This window comes from Bos grunniens, chromosome 8 (genome assembly GCF_055505025.1).
Source record: "Bos grunniens cultivar Pamir isolate PY7600 chromosome 8, Bosgru_T2T1.0, whole genome shotgun sequence".
NCBI lineage: Eukaryota > Metazoa > Chordata > Mammalia > Artiodactyla > Bovidae > Bos > Bos grunniens.
In genome coordinates this window covers 75,049,288-75,063,223 of record NC_141172.1, presented here as the reverse complement: position 1 = coordinate 75,063,223, position 13,936 = coordinate 75,049,288, and the positions used below count along the sequence as shown (strand labels likewise).

General features: G+C 35.6%; 1 protein-coding gene across 27 annotated transcripts in view; it reads left to right on the top strand.

Annotated features, from left to right (window-relative positions):
• Window positions 1–13,936, top strand: part of UBAP2 (ubiquitin associated protein 2) — a 119,726-nt gene that overhangs the window by 73,529 nt on the left and 32,261 nt on the right. For 15 of the 27 annotated variants that reach the window (XR_015170101.1, XR_015170102.1, XR_015170097.1 and 12 more), the window contains 4 exons: window positions 1,194–1,297; window positions 6,386–6,451; window positions 9,650–9,702; window positions 12,773–12,840. Coding sequence is in view for 18 of the 27 variants with exons in the window: in XM_086416614.1 (XP_086272740.1) it covers window positions 1,194–1,297; window positions 6,386–6,451; window positions 9,650–9,702; window positions 12,773–12,840 (291 nt within the window). In the remaining 9 variants the exon portion in view is untranslated. The remainder of the gene's footprint in view (window positions 1–1,193; window positions 1,298–6,385; window positions 6,452–9,649; window positions 9,703–12,772; window positions 12,841–13,936) is intronic. The other 12 variants (XR_015170104.1, XR_015170103.1, XR_015170098.1 and 9 more) reach the window with 1 other exon arrangement.

Genomic DNA, 13,936 nt, shown 5'->3' with positions numbered 1-13,936 from the left:
CTTTCACTTTTTCCTGTTATCTAAAGCATTAGCTGCCACCCCCCATTATTAAAAGTATTTAAGCATCTTATAGACGCCATAGGTAGATGATAGTCAAGAAACGAAAAGTCCTTTGTTTGTCCATAGCTTCCCGGCAGTACTGTTTTGGGTCACTGCCTAGAGATGGTGACTCTTGCCATCTCTTTTCTGCCTGAGCTCCCTGTGGACAAAAGAAGGATAAAAACGCAGGAAGCAAATTGGCTGAAACATTTGGACATATATGCCCAGCCTCGTAGCTTTGAAGGATTTTGTAGATTTTGTCCTCCACTTCAGAAAAAGTGCTGTTGTGATTCTTTTTGTCAGTGACACCCCAATAATGCTAAAATATTTTTTTTATAAGTTGTGAAAATTTTGGCGATGTTATTTAATTTGATTGTAGTTAGGCATCTCATGCAGGAGACCGTGGTTCAATTCCTGGCTTGGAAAGATCCCCTAGAGAAGGGATAGGCTACCCACTCCAGTTTTCTTGGGCTTCCTTGGTGGCTCAGATGGTAAAGAATCTGCAGTGTGGGAGACCTGGGTTCGATCCCTGGGTTGGGAAGATTCCCTGGAGGAGTGCGTGGCAACCCACTCCAGTATGCTTGCCTGGAGAATCCCCATGGACAGAGGAGCCTGGCAGGCTACAGTCCATGAAGTCGCGTAGAGTTGGACATGAGCAACTAAACACAGCACAGGCATCTGAATCATGGGTATTTAGGGTTTTTATTTAAAAAGAAGCACTGAGCAAAATGTTTTCTTTTTATTTGTATCCATCTAAACAAAATGAGTCATTTATTGTAAAAGGTTCAAAGCCAATTTGGATTCTGACTTGGGAAGAAAAGACCTGTTGCCTATTTAGGTCTAGGCTTAGTTGGCATGGGGTGGGTGGGTTTTTCGTTAGAGCCTTTACCCTGCCTAGAACTATTATAGGTCTCCATGCCTGCTTTAGGATGCAGAGGACAACAATTTAGGCGAGTAGAAGCATCATACAAGAGTGTATGGAAGTCCCTAGTCAGCCTCTGCTTTTTAAAGCTCTAGATTCCAGTGGCCAGAAGAATTGGCTTATGGTTAAATAGGAGAAGGAAGATGAAGTCTCTTACAGTGGTCAGGGAAGATGATATACAGTTAATTTTGTGATTATTTCATTTTCCTTTATTTTTTATTTCAAACCCAAGGACGTTTAATCCTGCGGACTATTCAGATTCTCCATCTATAGATGGGTGTGGGACAAAACCAGTAGTTTGGGAAGCTGCTCAGAATGGTGCAGATGAGGGAACTGGTAAGTGTCTGTCCTCACCAGAGATGTATTTTAATTATTTGAGCTCTTAATAACCAAAGATGACATCCAAGTGTGCTGGTGGAGAAAAATGAAAAACAGGCAGCTATTCTTCCTCTGAGGCTACTCTTAGCTGGTCCTTAGCTCCAAAGTTTCTCATTTACAAAGCTTCTTGATGATAAGGTATGTGGTTTTTTTCCTGTTTTGCACTCTGAAGAAGATGCTGTAACAAACCTGTGTAAGGCAGTACAAACCCACACTCAGATCTTGGTGTCAGAGATACAGAGAATAATTTCTTAGTGGCAGACTTCAAACAAAGTATTCACTCTTCATAGTGGTGAACACAAGTATGGCCAGATTAAGAGGTTGATGGTGGTAGGTGAGTTCAGGGTAATAGTTGCTTTTGCAGGTTTTTTTGTATCCTAAAACTTTAGGGTTATTTGTTTACTGAAGTTCATAGATAAATACTTGTTAATTGGCTTATTTATTTAATAGAACTCTTTTGAATATTCCTGATAATATATGTTGATAATATATATTAATTGCTGTGATTATATTTGTAAAAACATACTTTGATACTTCATGAATTATAATCCCATATATAAAATCATAGCTCAGTAATTACCTAAAAAAGACAGTGGCACCATCACAGGAGCACGGAAAACTAGGAATCAAATATACCATGGAGAGGACCAACAAAAGTTATAAAAATGGGAGTGAAAGGTTGTTGTTGAGCTGTGAAAGATGCTGGGATTCTTGGCCTCCGGAGGAGAGGAATTCAATCTGGGGCCAATGACGAGGCTTGATTGCTCAGAGCTTTTGTGTAATAAAGTTTTATTAAAGTATAAAAGAGATACAGAAAGCTTCTGACATAGACATCAGAAGGGGGCAGAAAGAGTGCCCCCCTGCTAAGTCTTTAGCCAGGTGTTTTATGTCTGTTAGAAAGTTACTAATCAGATAATAGAGACACCTCAAGGCTGATGGAGTTTCACCAGCCCCTCTCCTACAACATGCATTTTTGAGATAGGATGGCACGAGGTGTGTCATCCCTCAGCCATAAAACAATTGATATGAATACTGGTTTGTTGATCTGTATCAGCCAAAACTTAGTCTTAGGTGGAACCATTTTGAAGAAAGGCAAATTCCAGAGCAAATACATAGTTTCATTAACATAGCTTAAGAAAAACATTTCCATAAAAAATTGCATTGGTTAGCTCAACGTTTGAGAAAAGTTAAGTTCAGGTGGAACCAGGTGTCGTCATGGCAACACAGAATTTTAAGAGAAAAAAAAGTCTTAGACTTGTTTGTTGCCTCCTGTCGCTTAAGGGAGAGAAAAACGTCTGACACTTGCAGTCTATTTCCTCTTTTTGGAGACCCCCTGGCCTTCCTGCCTGTTACCCTCTCAGTAGTTTGAAAATACTAGTAAAATTGATAAGTTTATCATGAGACTGATCAAGGAAAGCAGAAGAAACATAATTGGTTGTAGGAATGAGAAAAGGAATATTGATACTATAATCTATTATAATTAATATCATAGCTATTAAAATTGTCAAGATATTTTGTTGATAAATTTCTTTCCAACATTTGAAATTATAGATTAATCATATTCTTCAGCACAAATGTAAAAATTTTAAATCACAATATTGGAAAACAATTCAGTAAACTAGAAAAAGGATATATCATGGCCATGTTAAGTTTAAACTTGACATTTTAACATTTAAAAAATCAAACTACTCCTAGATACATACCGGAGAGAATGGAAGATACAGGTTCACATAAAAGCCACATATTCTTCAATGGATGAATGAGAAAGAAAAATTATCCAGATTAGTCAGATAGAAGCAGAAGTAGATCGGTAGTTGCTGATGGCTGGGAATGTTGGGAGAAATGGGGGTGGCTGCGAATGGGTTCTAGAGTTTTTTTGGAGTGATGAAAGTATTCTGGAATAGGTAGTTGTGATTGTTGTACACCTTGTGAATAGACTGAAAACTAATCAGTCCTGTGCCTTAAAAGGGTGGATTCAAAAGTCACAGCAAACTTCACAATAATTAGTGAAGTATAGAATATCCTTTTGTAACAAGATAAAGGACCTTAACTTTTTAAAAAATATTTATTTTTAATTGAAGGATAATTGTTTTATAGTATTGTGTTGGTTTCTGCCAAACATCAACATGAATCAGCCATCGGTATGCATATATTCCCTCCCTTCAACCTCTCTCCCCATCCCAGCCCTTTAGGTTGTTACAGGGTCCCAATTTGAGTTCCCTGAGTCATTGAGCAAATTCAAGGGGCTTACTTTTTTTTTTCTTTTAAATAAAGGCAAAAGATTTAGTCAAAACTGAAGAGAAACAGGAGGATTGCCCTCATTATTTCTGAACCATTGAAATAAAGAATGAAAAAGAAAAGGATTGGAAAGGAAGGGAAAAACCTGTCATCCCTGGCACTGATACAAATAATCTATAGATAAATTAATGAAATTAGTTAGAAAGCTTTAAATGATGTAGCTAGTTCACTTAACAGGTAATATTTCTATAATCAACAGAAAATGGGGGGGGGGAAGTAGCTTCAAAAAACGTCAAATGCCTGTGAAGTCTAATGATATGCAAAATAAGACTTCTATCTATGCAAATGCAAAATATAAAATCTTACAGTAGAATGTAAAAATTGAGTGTCTGAAGAAACATTAATGAGCAGAAGAACTACCATTTATAGTAATACAAAAGCATGAAACTCCTTGGTCTAAATCTGACAAAGTATGTGTAAGATTTGTATGTCAAAAATTACGCAATATGAAGGTAAATATCAAAGATGATCCATAAAGGAGGTGAGATAACTCAGAGGTGTTTTTGAGTTGGAAGACTCATAAATGTTATTGATATGTTACTGATACATCATTGATATTGTTATTGATATGGCATTTCTCCCCATATTGATACATAGGTTTGAACATACACGTTTGTTCAAAATCGTAGTAGGATTTTTTTGTGTCAGTTGATTCTAAACTTGATTCTGAAATTTTTATAGTAAAGTATAGGTGTGAACATAGTCCAAACAGTTTTGAAAACTAACAGCATTCAAAGACTCACACTCCATGATTTCAAGAAATTACCCTAAAGTTACAGTAATCAAGACTGTGGAATTGGAAAAAGCATAGAGATAGATCAATTACATAATAGCAAATCTAGAAATAAACCCACAGATACAATTGGTTTTGGACAGATGTTCCAAGACAATTCAGTACAGCATACATTATACTGTATATTAAAAAAATAATCAAAAGTGGATAATAGCTATAGATGTGAAAGCTGAAACCACAACTTCAAAAGAAAATACTGGGGCAAATCTTAGCCACCTTGGATTAAGGAAAAATTTCTTATATAGGATATAATAAGCATGAGTCTAAGAGAAAAACATGGTTATTCAGAAGAAAGCAGAATGGAAGACCAAGGCATAGTTTAGGAGGAAATATTTATTTAAAACCTCTACTTGAAAAGGGACTTGTATTACAGAATGTATAAAGAATTCTCAGAAGTCATTAAGAAGAAAACAAGTAACCCAATGAAAATAGCAATTAAAACAACAGCAGATGAAAAAGTTGTGAAAATGGATGGTGATGATGGCTATACCACATTGTGATTACTCAATAGCAGTGAATTGTACACTTGGGAAAGGTTTGTTGTTCAGTTGCTCAGTTGTGTTCGACTTTTTGTGACCCCATGGATTATAGCACACCAGGCTTCCCTGTCCTTCAGGGTTAGTTAGCATGGTAACCCTAAAAAAGATTAGCATTAGGTAAATAGTAAATACTATTTATCACATGCACACTATTTTACCACAGTAAAAAACTGACATAGAATAGTATACACATTTTGTATCTATGGCAGTTGTTTTGCTATTAAATTTTACTGGAATTATTTGAGGTGTAATCATCGGGAAAACTGAAGCGAGGATAACGTCTTATGAATCTGTAATTATTTCAAAATAATAAAAAATGAGCAAAAGATTGGAACAGATGCTTCATAAAGGAAGACACATGGATTGCAATAAGCAAACAAAAATGTGCTCATCATCATTGGGGATGTCATTGGGGAAATACAAATTTACAGTGAGTGTGCATGCTAAGTAGGCTACCTCCATTCATCCACTAAAATAGCTTTGAAACTGACAGTTCCAAGTGTTAGTGAAGGTGACGGTGTAATTCGAACTTATTCCTGGTGTGAAAGCATACATAGAGATGCTATACAGTCTTAAAATCTCAACCCTGGGTTTTTACTGAAAAGAAATGAAAACACGTCCATACTAAGACCTGCCTGTGATGTTTATAGTGGCTTTACTTAGAACCTCCACTGAGTTTTAAATTGGATGTTTGAAACAATATTGAATTAATCCATTAACTGCTACTTTTCTGTTTTCTTATTCCTCCTCCTCTTCTTCCTTTTCCTTTTGTCTTTATTTCTTCCCTCTCATCCCTCTGGTTTTCATTTAGAGTAGCAGATTCCTTCCTGGAAAACATTTAGATAAGCAAAATATGTTTGATGCAAAATACAATGAAAGATGTTGTCATCTGATGGGATTCTGGCTGTTTCACTAGAAGCCTCACAGACTGGTATTGTCTTGTTGATAACACAATGTTCTGAGTCTAGCCCATAGCTTCATAGAATCAGAAGCCTGACTTGACAGGATGATAATCAAATCCATCCTTAGGGTCAGACTCGAGATTGACCAAAAAAGAAAGACTGAAGGATAGTCAAAATGCAAATTTATAAATATACTAAAAACATACCATTTAAACAGATTGTAATGTTTTCTTTGACAAGTGGGAAGGGAACTTGGTGAACATGGGAATGAGAACAAGCATAATTGATGCAAATTGAATATTTGAGATCTGTCTGGCTGGTAAGATTCATAGTTGGGCCACAGCAGTCTGTCATAGCATGGCTAACAGAAGTTTCTTTTTCTCTGGACACACAGCATATACTTAGCTGTGCGGCTGTCCCCTCATTGTTTAATTTATTTACTAATTTCTCTTCTGATGAATTCCTTCTGTCATCTGATGATAGTTAAAAACTTACATTTTACATTGATCCACAGAACTGGCATCAGATGCTCAAAATGTAGCTCAGAATCTATCAAACAAAAATTCTTTTGGAATCAAAGGTATGGATTTTTTAAAAAATTCCTTAGTTAATATTCTTATACAATTCTTTTCAATAATTTCCATTTTTATCAAGGCTAGCTAATAAAAATTCATCAGGTGAGTGTTTGTAAACTATTTCTACAATTTCTTGATAAAATAATCAGCTTTTGATAATGAAAGTGTTTTTCACACTGGCCTTTAGGGCAGTGCGGAGTTTGGATCATTGTTGCTCCTTTTCCTTTAAGTCTGCCTTATATGTGTTTTTGGTAGAGGACTAACATCAAGTTAAACTGAACACAAAGCATACATTTCAGATTATTGTCTTAAGCTGAAAATAAATGAATGTCATTGAATTTTTCTCATAGTTTGAGGTGAAGCTTTATAGGTCTACAATGCGGAATAAGGTCTTCCTGTAAAAATTTTAATATTCCATAGTAAGATTAGGACCTGATTCTATGGTCTTCTCTATCTAATGTCATGTAGTTTTTACAGTCTGTGTATTTAGGGTGGATCACTGCAACAGTTTCGCCCTGGCTGCTGATATGGGCATTCCTCTCTGTTGCCGGACATAACACCTTACCATGTAGGATGTCTGCCTACAACTTCATTCATTGTCTTCTGCCTGCTTTTGAATATACTCAGCTTCTCATCCTCTTCTGGATGGCTTAGTTTGTGTTTTAATTATTTTCATAATACTTCTAAAGTGGTAGGCCAGTCTCTTTACATATCATATATAAGAATGTGTGTTTTAAATTATTAATTACTGAATTGTACACTTAAAACATCTTGCCACAACTTATATTGTTTTTTTGGGGAAAAAAGACATATTCTGAACTTAAGGTTAATTTTAATATATTTTAGTTCTTTGTAATTTCTCATCACTGTTTCTCTCTTCTGGAATATCCTTTCATTATATATCTGGCTATTCAGCCTTCAGGATTTTTGCTGTGATTCATCTTCCCCATAAACTTTCCGTTAGCGTTCTAGCTTTCCTTAACTTCTGTGTCCTGCAAATTTCCAGTGTATTAATCAGATTCATGTAATTTATCATTCACATCACTCACTAAATTTTTAATGGTCTTTTCAGTGAGATATTCGATATCTAGCATCAATGCTTTATGTGTAGGCTTTTAACCCAGTATTATTTGGTTGATGACTGATGATGAAGGAGATCCTAAGAACAATTCCATCATACATTGTTTCCTATTATAAAATCTTAGTTGCTTTGAAGGTGAAAGTTTTAGGAATGATTTTTGAGGCAAAGTGTTCCTAAATCTGCTTAGATTGAGCCTCAGTTTTTTGTAGAGTTTGCAGTCTTTGGAGTGTTGTCTCCTGTGATGAATGTGACAGCATGAATTTGGGGTAGGTGGGATGGAGGTGGTACCGAGAACACTATGTACTGACCTGCTTCAAAACTAGCCCACTTTATGAACTTTTTTAAAAATATAAATTTATTTATTTTAATTGGAGGCTAATTACTTTACAATATTGTATTGGTTTTGCCATACATTGATATGAATCTGCCATGGGTGAACATGTGTTCCCCATCCTGAACCCCCTTCCCACCTCCCTCCCCATACCATCCCTCTAGGTCATCCCAGTGAACTTTTAAAATATACATGTACTGAGACAAAAGTCTGGCAGGAAATACATTAGAAGGTTGGAGATTTATGTGTTAGTACTTAAGAAAGGCACTAGTTAGTACTTAAGAAACCATGATGATAGTGAAGTGTAGGTGGATGGCTTGCCTTGGATCCCTTTAACTTCATGTAAAGCATGCTCTAGAGATCTAAGTTCTGGTACTGATTTCCACTTAGGACTAATTGTACCTTGTGTTTTTTAGCTTAAGCTATTATATCTTTCTGCTTTTGTTTATAAAATATTTTAATTCAAAGAGATGTTTTGGGGACACAGAAGTTGATACTTGCTTTGTGACATTTCTGGAGAAATTATGGAAACCATTTAAAGATAAGTTAGCCAAAGCAGTAGATCAGATTATCATTTCAAATATTAAAACATTCCTCTATCAAGTTTTACTATTATTACACGGGTGCATGCAATAGAGAGGGACAGAAGAGTAGGGAGTGCTTTCCTGTAATGCACGTGCCCCATGATCCACAGTGTTGGTGAGATGTGTGTGGATTTCTCTCACACCAGGGAATGTGTTCACGTTTGAAACATCTCCCTTTTTATAGACACAAAATAGCATTTTGGGGGTAATATTTTATAAGAAGTCATGTTCCATAAATCCATAGATTCTACTTTTGTTTGCAATAATCAGTCTTAAATTAGGGACATCTGTTGAAAGCCTTCCACAGAGAAGCCCTCTTAGGTTTACAGCATCAGTTTAGTTAATAGGTTACTGACATGATAAGGTAGTTAGATCTGTTCATCTGCCTTTTTTCCAGAGGTGTGCCCTTCCTCTTCCCACACACAAACCTCATTGCAGGTCAGATGCTCAATTATTTCCTCCTATTGAAGGAACTGAAAACATTCACACTCCTGCTTCCTGATGGTGGTTACAGTCAGTTTCTTGGTGTGTTTCCTTTTAAAACTGTTTTATCTGGGTATGTGTTTGTACATATGTTTTAAAACAATGGGAATGGACACAGGATCACTAAGCACTAATATCAGCATATCTGAATTCATATACTTTTCTTCTTCAAAGTACTTAATTGTTTTCTATATAGATGATTATTCTGTAAGAACTGTGTGAACACATTTTCTGTTCCTACTTATCAGGGGTATAGCAACAGACTTTATGTGAACAGGACTAATGCTCAGCTTTGCTGGAGACCTGTTAGGAAATGATACAGTGGAGCTAATATAAAAAACACTTCTCTAAATCTGATAATCTGCCTGAAATGAGGGTCCAAAGCAGAGCTGCCTTATATTGAATTGTGTTCTTTTTTAAATAATGTATCATAAGGCTCTCCTTGTTAAATATATTTATTTTGCTGTGCCATAGTTTCTTAAGGCAGTGGATATTAACCAAAAGCAATTTGAGACATGGCTTGTGTGTGTGTGTTTAGTACTTAGCCAAGCTGCATTTGAAAACATGACTGATTTTCTTGAGATAGGTTAAGAGCCTCATATTTCTTGGATTATAAACTATATTGCTAATGAGATACATGATATATCTTGTGCTGTACACAATGGAGAATCATTTGGAATCAGACCTTATTTGACTTTATGGTGTAAACTGTGATTGTCAACAGGGGCCTGGAAGAATTCTGTGGAAGAGTGGACAGCGGAAGACTGGACTGAAGACGTAAGTGTTTAGCATCAGATGTGACTATCTTTCTTTTGGATTCTGGTGGGAACACATGTACTTTTGAGGAAAGCTCGAGATATCTCAATTTTTTTTTTTAAGCAGATGATTTTCAGAAAGATGTTGGTGTTTCCCGATTTTTGAGAAACTTGGTTTTAAAGCATCTGTTTAAAGATGACCAGGCATTAAATAGGAGTGATGTCATTTTTTCACTATCTTTGTTTTATTTGGCCCAATAACCAGCTGATGCTTTTACCCTGGCCTGTGAATGATTATTTACTCTTTATAACCTTTTTATTGAAGGAGAGAGTCTATGTTTTAGGTCTACAGTTGAAATTAACCTCAATAAATCATTCTGGTTCTAGGGCCAAGCAATTCCCCTTTCAACTAGACTGGATCTTTTTGTATTCATTTATTCCACAGACATTTTCGAGTATACTGTACTAGCTTCTTGGTATTAGTAGTATTGATCTTTAAGTTCTGTGTTCAGCATAAGATACTCTTAACTATTTTTCTGTTTCACTCTTAAGGTCCAGAACAGAAGTATGTACATGTTAGAGTTACAGCTGACACTGGGTGGGAGAGAATAAAAGGTTTACAAGTACTGACCTTCAAAATTGCATAATATGACCCAGAGTTTTGGATTTTATTTTTCTTTTTGAGATTATCCTCCCTCCCCCCATTTGTACTTACATTTTTTTAAAAAAAGAAACAAAACTGCACTTGAGCTTTCTTTTATCACTATTTTATCTGACTTATTAGGGGAGTAAGCTGGATAGGGTTTAAGAAAGGAGAAGGATATACTGCTTTGGAACTTCAGAGACTTAGGGTTTTTTATTTACTTATCCCACATACTAACCATAAGACCTTGGGGTATGATGTCATCAGGTTTTCTGTTACCTGTAATCTGAGGAGAGTGGACGAGATGGGTGGATAATAGAGTCAGTGGAGGGATGGTACCAGTGATAAGAGGAAGTCAGAGTGAGGAACCTGTGGGTACCATACCTTATTTCAAATAGATCTGTCCTAGTTTTACATGCTTTGTGTTACTAGAATTTTTGCTAAGAGTTTGTTGGGAGGAAAAAAAGACTTCCAGAGCTAAAAGCTTTGTCTGGGGCAGCAGGCAGGATAGAAAGCCAACCAGCTATCAGAGGGTGGATGACTTGTATTCATATTCTAGCTGGGTTGACCTATTGACCTTAGATGAGGCATCTTACTTACCTTTCTGAGCCTCCTATTTTTCATCCCTGAAATGATTATCATAATAACCATCCTGCCTAACTGATGGGGTTTTTCTGTGCTTCAGGTGAGGTCGTAAGATGTAAGTCGTCTAATAAGCAGTTCAAATGCACTCACATATAGGTAGTAATACTCTGCTGTGTAGGCTGTATTGTATCACAATAGAATTACTGAAAAGAATTACAGTAGGGAATTTAGACATCTTTTTAAAAATTTTTCCCCCAAACTTTAAACTTTTTATTTTCTATTGGGGTATATAGCCAATTAACAGTATTGTGGTGGTTTCAGGTGAACAGTGAAGAGACTCAGCCATACATATACATATATCCATTCTCTCCCAAACCCCCTTCCCATCCAGGCTAGGATGTATCACTGAGTAGAGTTCCATGTGCTATAAAATAGTGGACATCTTCTTTTCCAGAAAATACCAAAATTACTTAAAAGTTTCTGACATTTACAAAGTAATAGTGATTGAATGGTGAGTAATCTAAAACGCAGACCCCGAGTTCCTTCTAGAGCTTAGGAGGAGAAAACAGTGCAAATTTTCTGTTCTCTAGCGGATTAGATAGGATTTCAGTGATAAATGTATAATAGTTCTTATTTACCTTGAACTTAATATTGTATATTTTAAGGCTTTAGATCATCTGTTACTACTTTTAATGAATTACTCCTTAATTGCTTCTCTCTGTCTTAATTTAGTTCATAAGATTCTTTGAGGCAAAAATAGATTCCTTGGAATTCTTAAGATACTATCTTGAAAGAGAGTGCAGTGCATAGTATAAGCCTTTCTTGTTGAAACAGTATAATGAATTCAGCACTTTTTGTTTTTATGGAAAGTGAACACCTAACTGTTTACTCTGCCCCTACCTTAATATTAATGTCTGAGGAAGTCTGATTTTAAGTCTGAGACACTTAGCATTGTTAAGAATAGCATTTTCATTAGTTTTCAACATTGTCATTACATCAACAGTATTAACCTTTACAAGACCGTGCCCCATTTTGAAAATATAAGTCTGCCTTTCAGCAGTGTCAGTTGAGGTTTCAAGAAATTGTATTCTGTGTGCCTTAAAACAACATGCATGAATCTCAAAATGATTATGTTCAGTGGAAAAAAAAATCACAAAAAAGATTGTATGTTTAAAAATTCCACTTAAAATTCCTGAAAATACAGCTTAAGCTATAATGACAGAAAACACACCCTGGTTGCCTGGGGACAAAAGTGAGTACTCAAAGAATTGATTACACAGGGACAGGAGCAAACTTTTGGGGTAATAGATATTGATTTTGTGATGGAGTATATATATGACACACCTTATTCAGTTATTCGGTTTGAATATTCAGTTTATTATTTGTGTTATACCTCAATAATATTTTGATAAAAGCAGTAAGGAAATCTATGACTAGTAAATCTATTACTAATAAAATACTAAAGCCACCTGTCTTTGGGAAAAGAGAATGTCAGTAATTTACCTTTTCAAACTTTTCCTACTCCTTTTTGGTGTTTATAGTAACATTAGTGGTGGTTTTTATAGGGGTTCTCATTTAGTATAATGTGAAGTAGAATAGTGAGACTGGGACTTACACTATGATCTGACTTTACTTCACTTTCTTGTCCCTGACGTGGAATCCTTATTGTGGAATTATCCATCTAAAATTATCTTCACCTTAAGAAAATTACATGCCATGATCACTTGTTTCTTTCTTTTCCTTTAGACTGCCTTTTGGGTGAACTAGAAGAAGAGTACTGATGACTAGAAATTATCAGGAATTTGTTACATTTTTTGGTTTTATATAAAATAAGATTAAAATATTTTTAATCCTTTTGTTACAGCTTTCTGAAACAAAGGTCTTCACTTCCTCATCTGTTCCAGCAGAGAATCATGTCACACCTGGGCAAAGGTAAACGGTTTTCCCCACCTTTTTTAATTCAGAGCAGAATTAAAATTTCTTGCTGTAGGAGAGTGGTTTTCTTCCTCATATCTCTTTATTTTTTACCCTTTTCTTGAATCTCTTTCTGTTTTTCTCTTTTCTGTCTAAGACTTGTTTTATCCCTTATCTGGTAAGCTGACAGAGCCTCCATAATCTCCTAATTTGTTGTGTCTGCTGTTGAATTAAAATAGCAGTTACGGGTTTCCCAGGTGGCTCAGACGATAAAGAATTGCCTGCCACCGCAGGAGACGTGAGTTCGACCCCTGGGTTGGGAAGATCCCCTGAATTAGGAAGTGGCAACCCACTCCAGTATTCTTGCCTGGAGAATTCCATGGACAGAGGAGCCTGGCGGGCTACAATCCAGGAGGGTTGCAGAGAGTCAACGTGACTGAGAACGTGGTCACACGCATGGCAGCGATAATGTTAAATCTAACAATTTGTTTTTTTTACTTTCGTAACTATTTTTTTGACAGATAAATGTAACAGAAATCTCTTTTGGTTTCTTCATATAATGCTGTTTATTTAGATCTTAGGATAGTACAAAGTTCTCATTTTATATGGGTTCTAATAGTTTTAATCTACTAATTTCATAGATTACAGACAAGGAGGAGCTTTTGGGATGATAGAAACATTGTTAGAGTGTGTGCAGAATTGAATTATTGAAAAGTATTTATTTACATTCTCAGTTTAACAATAACTCTAAAAACCTTTGATTATGGTTTCAAAAAGTAGTGATCTAGAAGGATGAGAGCCTTGATATATATAATACCTAAGCATTGAAGGCAGTTTTGAACCTAACATGCTCAATCTCTTGCTAAATGAGGTGGTGATAAGACTTCATTACAGGGAAATAAAAATCAAAGGTTATGTCTTATATTATTTTGTGACTTGCTCAGAATTTTTCCTTAAATGAATGTATCTTCTTCATTGTATTTAGTATTTGATGAATTGCATAGCATCATTTTCATTTAAAAAATAAGTGGACCTTTTAAGGATTATTTTTCAGACAGTAGTGCTGCAGTGTTCTTCATATATATATTTCATCAATCGTTTGGAATAGAACTTC